Raw genomic sequence first — 10077 nt, 5'->3', positions numbered from 1 at the left:
AATAAATAATACAATGAAAATTTAAAAAATAATAATTTAAAAAAAAAAGTAAAAACTGCCCCCCCTCTCTCACATGCATATTATTAGACATGTGCGAATACTAAAAATGTATTTCAGATGAAATGTGTATGTGTAATGCTCTGTGCGTTATGCTGTGGCTGTATGTGTAATGCTCTGTGCGTTGTGCTGTGGCTGTATGTGTAATGTCCTGTGCGTTGTGCTGTGGCTGTATGTGTAATGTCCTGTGCGTTGTGCTGTGGCTGTATGTGTGTTGTGCTGTGTGCGCGTTGTGCCCTGTGTGTGTTTGTTTGTGTTATGAAGGGCAACTGGTGGCGAGTAACTTCGAAGGCCTGGCTAGTAGCTCAGGACCTGAAATTTTGAGCCCTGATTATATGTATATACTGAAGACGAATTTTCGGCATGTGACTTTTCTGGCCAATTAGATGGCTGCCATGTTGCCGTAACGAAAGTTCATGTTCAGACCTATTCGGATGAATTAAACCGAAAACACACCTGATTGGCCATAAAAGTCACATGTCTTCAGTTTTGTTTTTGAATGAAATTTGGATGGGATCCGAAATTCAAAAACAGAAATTTGGATTCGGACATATTTGGATGCATTGGGATTCGGAATTTCGGATGTGTCCAATTGTTCGAAATTCGGAAAATGCGCACATGTCTATTGCTGGCTGCACTCATCCAGTTCATGTGTCCATCTACTGCTTCAAGGGTTAGCGAACAGTCCATCTCACTACTATTGTCATTAAAGTCCCTGGCTCTGTGACTGATGTTATTAATGCATGACTATATTCTTGTTGTGTGTTATATTTGCTACAATGTAAATCTCTGTAAACTTTCTAATAAAAATCTACTGAAAGTGAAGAGTATACTTCTACCTATTAAGTAAGCTATTTCCTATAGATTGTCAAGCCTAGTGAATCTCTGTTACCTTCAAAAGCCCAGTTAAGTTAAAAAATAAATGAATAGGTCAAAAATGATTAGTCACATTCAAAACTGTTCTTAAAAATGATCACATTAGTTAGATAAAACAGATCTTGGAATTGATTTAACATATAAAATATATATTAACAGTTAGTGATATGTTTACATTCTTCTTCTTCTCAGGTTCCAGATGGTGCAGTGGTAGCACTCGTGTCTAAGCAAGTAACAGAATACAATGCAGTCAATAACTCTACGGTATCCAGGACGTCCGCCAGCAGATATGGTGAGAGCATTTTTTTTGTTGTCTTAACAAATTGCTAAATCAAATTGTGTTTTGTTATTGTACATATTGCAGCTTTAATTCACATAGCAGATATACATATAGAGGTTTAATAAAGTCAAAGACCAATGAAAAGAAGCAACTTTATTGTAACAAATCACATTTTACCTACCTATGGTTAGGAACAATCACAACAATAACATAAAATTTCTACTGTTGAGTACTTCTATGTGTTGAGCTTTGCCTTTTTTTTTTTTTATACATGTGGAATTGAAATATGTTATTAATGTGAAACAGCAGGTTAAATATTCTGCTTGGCCAATCTCCAAATTTTTGTAATGACTGAAATATGTTGAGCTGCATGCATCAGTTTAATAAATGATGTGCATTTCTGGTAAGAAACATGTAACATCGTACCCATCACAGCAGTGCTTGTCACACACTATTACACTGAACAGTTTTCCTTTTGTGCTTTTTCTCAACTAGTCTTCACAATACATTGCTTCTTCTCACAGTCACACAGCCATCATAGTTGTTGTAGTTGTGAAGATACCATTACAAAAGCATACTTAATGTCTGTAATAGATCCAGTGTCTACAGCACTTTTGTTGCCACTTTAAATTACCAAGAAGAGGCACTCAGTTACTGCCAAGAGAATACCCATCAGGTGCTCAAACCAGTCTGTGTCTGCTAGAATATTAATTGGCCGTGTCAGTAGATATTATCCGATTTTAATGTATCATATCAGTGTAATGCTCATACAGAGGACAGTCAGTCAGTTTTGATATAAAATGCTACTATAATGTCTAACACAAGTTTCATGCCCTTTACAACTGATTGGTCTGATGAGCTTGATTGTGGGAAGCAGGAAAATACTTAATCAGTATAGTAAAAGAAGATTTAAAGTGTCTATACCCAAAACTTGTTTTAGTTTTGGATAGAATGTGGAAACTTTCCCTACCAGGGACATTCTCTACAAGTTCAAATCCTTCCCCACTCTATCAAAAATGTAAAAAAAAATTTGAATATAGATATACTTTAATAACTTAATAATTTACTTAGCTAACTAAACAATATTTTATCATTTTTGATCATATTGTGGTCTTTTAGTTCTCTTGTATACTTGTGTGTGTTCATGCAGTTAGAATGTGGTCATATAGTGCTTTATTATACCACCATTAGCCTAGGTTCACACTAGTGCTGCTACAGGATTATGAAAACGATTGTGCGGAGCTAGCAGTGACAGCTAGCTCCGCCCAACTGTTTTCTATTGGCCGGACGGTTCTGCTGCCATCAAAAAAAAAAAATTCGCCATAGGAATGCATTGCTAAATTCCTATTGGCTATTTCAATGTGCAATAGCAAACTAGCTATTGCACCGCCCTCTGCTGCTGTTTTTTTTTTAATTATTCTGACCGCAGCCAAATGCTCCATGTCAGAATAATAAAAAAAAAAAACAGGGAAAGTTTTACTCTGCTCGATTCGGCCAGCTTCAGCTTTCAGCGAGGCTCAGTCGATCCGAGGCATATGCCTTCGGCTCGACTGTGCTGCTCGGCCAACTTCCGGAGCTGTACGGGCTATAGGGAATAGGGAATCTACTGAACCGAAGGGGTCCTGGGGCCGAACCTAGTCAAAGGATCAGCCGAAGCTATGGCTAGATCCTTCGGCTGCTTCGTGAATAGACCCCAATGTTCCCGTGGTGTGTGAACAACTTTGTGACAGTGACGTGCGGTACCTTCCATGCTGGGTGGGGCATTCTCCATGGCAACACTTTAACTATGTGAAGGTGAAGCAATGAGCACTTCTGATAACCAGAAGAAAGTAGAAGAAAAGTTATTTGCAACTATCAGCCAGTTGTCCCTTTTCTATGGAGTAAACGGAGCACAGCTTTCACACTTGCACTACATCCATCTGCTGACTGAGCCAGAATCTGTTTAGGTTTCTCCAGAAAAATAGGCAAGATTCAGGCAGGCGCAAACCAATGGGACTGGTGCTCACTCTGCCAATGCTAGGAACCATGGGGCTGCCATCTCAACAAGGGAGTCACTGGAATCTTGACAACATGCATCAAAACACAGTGCAGGCAACACCTCCTAGTGCAGTATGTTTATTGACCAAATAATGAAATAAAAGAGTAAAATGGTTTTGCTCACTATTCCTGAAGGAAACCAGGCATATTAATAACAGAATCTGATGGTCCAAGAACGCTGTATAGTGGTAGGTGCACCCCAACAGGGGGGCCTGCTATCACATTTCAGGGTAACAAACCCCGTCCTCAGAGCAAAGTCTTGTTGTTGTTATCCTACAACATGTTAGGCCCTACCGCTATACAGAGTTTTTGGACCATCGGGCTCTGTTATTGATATGCCTGGTTTCCTTTAGGAATAGTGAGCAGAACCTTTTTACTCTTTTATTATTTTCATTATTTGGTCAATAAACATACTGCACTAGGAGGTGGTGCCTGCTCTGTGTTTTGTAGTCTGTTTCTTTGTTAGTGATTTGGGTGGGCGACTCTACTTTTCCAGAAACAACGTTCTAATCATCTAATGCACCCTTCCTCAAATGTCTGTTCATGGGTCAGTGATAGTCTGCAGATAGATTGTTGCAGGTCCACAGTCACCCAGTCAAATATTTATTGAATCAATTGCATAATTGATTCAAATGTAGTCACTAATTAATTTCTGTTAGAAATTAAATATAACTCTAGTTTGCCAACTACAGTGTGACATTTACAAGCTTTACAAATAAACAGACAGTACAAGGAGAAAATTGTATCTTATAGCAACCAGCCATAATGTACTTAACGGAACCCAATATATCTATTTTACCACAGCTATTAAATTGTTGATTAATTGGATTATGAGAAGTGTTCAGGCTGGTTGTTACTGACGTGCAATGTCTACCAGCATCTAAAGGATCATTAGGTTCTGCTTTTAACCCCCAACCTCTTTGCTGAGAATGTCACTTACAAAACCGAATGTAATGAGGCATGTGTGGTGTCAACAGAGCTGCACGGGGAGCTTGGCTGATGCTTTCAATTAATCTCCTTTGGTACATTAACACCCTGGCTGAAACAAACTTTTTCTCACTGTCTGGTAAGCAGGCTGCTGAAGAAAATATTGATTGGTTGCTTCTCCATATATTCTGTTGTAAAGCCTGGAAGTACAACTTCAATACTTTGCCCAACGCATAATACACAACTGTATAACAACATCTAATCACTCATCAATGCATAGTCTTACTGACACAGGATTGTATATTGGCAGATGGTGTATTTTATATATCTATATTTGTATTTACTGTCTATAGAAGGTGTTTGCTTTGATGACTCGTTTGGCAAAGTTCAAAACTGTGCCAAAATATAACATGTTTTACAGGCTTTTTTTCCCGCAGAAAATGTTTCTTTTATGTCTCACAGTTAAGCACCTTGACTAGCTTACAGTTTCTTCAAGTTAACATTTCCATTCCCTAAGCATATAAATGTAGTGGTACCTTCATAATCTGCTCCATTTCAAGCACACTTGTATGCAAAAGTTGACTGTTTTTGAAAATTCAGCAGTTAAGTCCTCATCCTCATCTCTAACTACTCCTGGCCTGACCTGGAACTGTAATTTGTGATAGAAGTTGCAGTGGGAAAAGCAGTCAGAGAAGTGACAGATTTTTGGAGTTGAGTAGCAAGGGAACCTACAGTATGTACACCTTTCTCATTCAAGTAGCAGGGAAGGCCTGGTATCTGGGAGCCCCGTTATCTTAAAGTGGAGTTCCAGATTTTAGGATTCCAGTATGTCCCATCCACAGGACCCGGGGTGTGGGGATGAGGCCCTTGCCCACATCAACATGGGGACAATGTGCATTCAGGGGGGAGAAAGCTTTGCACCACCCTTTCCTGCATGGTACCCTCTCAATGTCGAGGGCATATGGCCTGGTATGGTTTGGTGGGGGGGACAGGACAGTATAGATTTTGGGAGATCCCATGCTGTCTTGTTTGTTTTCTTTCCAAGGGTCCACCTCAAAGTCCTTACCAGACCATTATCCTTTCCAAGGTCTGGTATGGATTTAGAGGGGGAAACATTGCCCTTTTTTATTTTTTGCTTGGGGTCTCCCTTAAAATCCATAAAAGACCTCTAAGGGACTCCATGCCATTTTTTTTTCAGGGCATGTGGCCTGGTATGGTTAAGGAGGGAGATAGCATACACTTGCTGCACTCCTTCCCTGGCCATCTAGACTGCATGCCTTGTTTAGGGTCTGGCTTGCAGCCTGTCTGGCAAGGAAACAGAGGACAAAGAGCGTGCAGTCTCCTCCTCTACCGCACCAAACCGTTATCCCTCAACATTGGCTGCGTACAATGCAGGGGGCAAAAAGCTTCCCGTCCCCTCACAAGGCAAATTGTCCTCATGTTGATGTGGACTTGGGCCTCATCCCCACATCCCTGATTGTGATGTGGGGGTCTAAGAAGGAGGACTTTTTTTTAGTCTGGAAGGCCCCTTTAACATATGTGGCCCCCAGATATCAGGCCTTCCCTCTTTGTGAATGAGTAGGAGGTAAATTGTACCCCTTATTACTCTTTCACAAATAATAAACACACAGACACTTTGCAAAATAAATATTGTCCCCCAGAGTAGATTCCTAATTCATAATGAATGACACCCCAACATCAGCACAACCCTGCGGCATGACAGTCCACTCCCGCTGATAATCCTGTCACAAATGAGAGTCATAACCATATTTGGTCAAGGATATCACTCAGGATTACAATGTGAAACAAGCTGTAAATGTATGACTTCTAGATGTAGCATCAGGATATTCAGCAGGTCAGGGGGGTGAACTGGCCAAATATGGCCATTTAATACACCTATTTGGCGAACTGTAAACAAACTGGGTTCAGGCTGAACTTGTCCCGAACTTGAAGCTCATCCAGATTGAACAGTTTAAAAATTAAATATTACTGGCTCACATTGCTGAAACAATATCATTGTATGAGGCATCACTTACTATTTTAGTACACGTGAGAAATCCATATGATCCCTGGATATTATTTGGAGAGGTGTATAAAAGGCCTATACGATATTCTTACATTATTCTACAGCAATTCGGGAAAATACATCAATTTAAGAGAAGGGGTATAAAATCCTATCTCGTTGGTATAGGTGCCTGACTGATTTACATAGAATTTTCCCGATAAAATCACCAATCTGTTGGAGATGTGGGAAGGAGGAAGGTACCTATCTTCACATATGGTGGAAATGTGAACATATAATGCCTTTTTGGGAATATGTGTTTGAAACTTACAGCCAGATAGCGGGCACTAGAGTAGATCCATCACCTAAAATAGCTCTTCTTTCAATTTTTCCGGGCTCGGTACAAAAAGCAAAATCCGAACTACTTAGATTTTTTATGGCAGCAGCAAGAATATTGATCCCACGATATTGGAGCACACATACTGTTCCAAATATTAAGGAATGGGCCATGGAAGTAAATAAGATACAAAGATATGAAGAGCTAACGGCACACATTGATGAAAGACATTCTCAGTGGGAGGTTATGTGGAAACCCTGGAATAGATATAAGGACAAGAACGTAGATGGAGGAATATGACAAAGGGGGAAACTTAAAGATATTTAAATCTAAAGACTTAAAAGGAGACACTTCAAGCAATATAGAAATATAACGGAGAATATCAGATTAAAGGTTTTCATGAATGCAGAGGAGAGGGGTATTAGGGGGAGGGGATAGGGGAGTAAGTGGGGAGGGGGGGTAAATATAGATATATAAAGGAATTATATTAAAGTATGCAGTCATAATGAGCGAGAATAACACTATAAGAGATATAATATGATATCCAGGATGCAAGTGCATTTATAAAGACACGTAGACATGTATAAGGGGGAAATATGCATATGTACAGGGATATATGTAAATGGCTGCTTACTGTTTATATGCTGATATTTATGATAAATCAATAAAAAATGTTATTACTTAAAAAAATTATTCTACAGAAATGTGCCAACAGAGCTTTCTGTCATGTTTCTAACAAAAAAATATTTTTAAAAGCAAATTCCCTACCTAAGTAGGAAGAAATAATTCCTTACAAGTTCCTTGTGTAATTCTGATGTTAATGCCAGTAGTTTATTGTTAGACCAAATGTTCTTTGCTGTGCCTATTAAATAAAATGGTGCAAAGAGAGGCTTGAAATGAAATCTATGTTACTGAAGTGCATGGGCTTGATGCTTGATCTTATGATCTGAAATAATGAATCTCACTACTGCCGCCATTGTAGTGGTTGGTGCTTAAACTCTTAATTCAATGACCAGGTCTTAAAGAGATTTTCAGTTGCCTGGCATTGTTAATTTTAAATATTACTTTGTTATGACCCAAGTAAATGGCTTATATACAATGCATATGATTTAAGTCTTAAGACGAAGTACAAGCGAAATAACACTCGGACACATAATTTTAAGGAATTAAAAATAACAATTACTTAACTGATAACAGATGACAGGTTGCAGAAATAGAAGTCTCAGCTATCCCTCTCAGGTTCTGTCAGTCTCAGCGGGAGGCCAAACCTACAGAGATCTCACACTGCAGGCTGCTGAGTTCCGATGGTCATGATTTCATTCCTTCCATCATAAAGTCACCTGACAGGAAACTTTTGAGTCTTGGTCTTATAGTGTTAAAAGCAACAGTTCAGCAGTATAATACCACTACCAAATGTAGGGCTCCAGCAGCTCCACTCCAGTCCCTTAATATACATTGAGCTAGCTGCTAATTATGTTGCTCTGCTGTAAGCAAGCCCATTGCTCTGTGAATTCTATTCCTGGCTTCAGTACACTCCAAGATAATAAGTTAATATGAAGATGGTATTAATCTAGCAATACAGGTACCCGAACAACCAGACAGATGTTATCTTGTAATGCTATTTGCATTGGATTTAAAAAGCGCATGTCATGAACCTGGGCAATTTAGACAGGGTATAATTAAACAATTGAGTAATAGACAATTGTTTGTGAAAAATGATGCATAGATCCAGAGGTATGGGCAACTGTATACAAATCTCAACATTGAGCTTGACCTTGGTCCTCCCACCTTCTGAGCCCCGCTGCTGGTCACTGAGTTTGCCTATACCATTAAACATAACAATAAAGGATTATTAGGGAGGTAGTAGTGGTAGAGACAAGCTCAACATTACAGGAAAAGTCAATATCTGCATATAGATTTAGCTGTCTATATATCAGAACCTACTGATTGTTCTGAAGTCCAGTTATCACTATGGTAATATCTTGGCTTAGCAGATTCTTTATTATGTACTCATTCTGAATTGCCCAGGTTTGCATCTGGTTTACATTTAGCAAAATAAATACTGTTTTATTTTCGTGGCACTCAGTTGTTTACTCTTTCCACTTTTTATTGAATAAAGAAAAGAACTGAATTGCAATACAATTACATTTAATGTACTGTATTTAAGAGGTGCACAATGTGTATGAACTTTCTGTGTTCAAAAATGTACTCTACAGACTACAAGCTATCATTATTCTAAATGCATTATTTGGTCAGGTTGGATTATTGGAGGATTAGATTAAAATGCATGTTTGCAAGTATCTATCTATCTATCTATCTATCTATCTATCTATCTATCTATCTATCTATCTATCTATCTATCTATCTATCTATTGTGTTATGATTTTAGAACTTAGAGAAAAAGCTATTTTATTTTCTTATATTAAGCAATAGCTTTTCGCTCAGGAAAACCCAATTTATTTATCACTTTATGTAATGAGGCAAAAAAAGTTCAATTAGCCCAGGCTGGCCAAGAAAATAATTTCTTTAAACCTGGGAATCAACAGTAGGGTATTAAGATGATCAAAGGAATGAAAATCCTGGGCAAAGTCTCCATATTATGGAACACTTCTTTAACGAGCTCCCGTCCATGGCCTTTCCTGAACGGCAGGACGGAGTCTTGTAGGAGCAGAAGGGCTTCTTAAGACGTCCTGCCCAGGGCAAGTGTAAATCCTTCAGGGAACTTCAAGGGGAATATAATGTATCAATCAGTCATTTTCTACAACATGCACAACACTTTATTAGCCACAACCTCCCAACATCGTGCACAGGTCCCAATTCGATACTGATGGATCGACTATTGGCCTCCCCGACCCAGAAGATGCCTCTCTCCTCCATTCATCGTCATCTATATTCCGGTGCATCTTCTATCACACAGTCCATCCCCCCATATGCTTTAAAATGGGCGAATCTTCTGAAACTATCCCCGGAATCTGCCCAATCTGTCATTTTGACAGGTTGGATGCAACTAAGACGGGCAGTGATATGCGAAGCCTGGAGGGAAATCCAATTTAAACTGATACATAGAGCTTACTATGGTTTCAATATCATTACAAATAACAGGCCACCGGAATGGTTGACAACGTGCCCAAAATGCCAGATTCCCCTGCCCGACTTGACACACCTCATATGGTTATGCCCCCATGTACAAACCTTGTGGGAGGGGGTTATCTCCTATATGAATGTACATTATGGGCGTGCTAGAACACCTTCACCTGATATTTGTCTCTTTCATTGTCCAGCCCCAGAGCAACCCGACACATCGTCAGCATTGACAAGATGGGAACACATCTGCATCATAAGCACCAAAAAAGCCATCTTGATAGACTGGTTGTCACCCACCCCAACATCACTAATCAGGTTTAAGTCGTTGCTACATAGGCTCATGTTGATCGACAAATTAGATACGAAATTCAATATGCAGCGCACCCAAAAATTATTCGCTACCTGGTCTGCCTATCTGATTGCTGAATTGTCTACAGAGCAATTGCGTGACATAATGATTATTTTCCAATACTCCAC

General features: G+C 39.3%; 1 protein-coding gene across 1 annotated transcript in view; it reads left to right on the top strand.

The window, feature by feature from the left end:
* Positions 1–10077, top strand: part of PLXNA4 (plexin A4) — a 580559-nt gene that overhangs the window by 529432 nt on the left and 41050 nt on the right. The window contains exon 26 of the mRNA XM_018566064.1: positions 1126–1225. Within this exon, the coding sequence (XP_018421566.1) occupies positions 1126–1225 (100 nt within the window). The remainder of the gene's footprint in view (positions 1–1125; positions 1226–10077) is intronic.

Source organism: Nanorana parkeri, unplaced genomic scaffold (assembly GCF_000935625.1).
Source record: "Nanorana parkeri isolate BGI_ZX_2015 unplaced genomic scaffold, ASM93562v1 scaffold26, whole genome shotgun sequence".
In the NCBI taxonomy this organism is placed as follows: Eukaryota; Metazoa; Chordata; class Amphibia; order Anura; family Dicroglossidae; genus Nanorana; species Nanorana parkeri.
The sequence above is the reverse complement of the archived record's forward strand: the minus strand, read 5'-3'. Positions and strand labels throughout refer to the sequence as shown.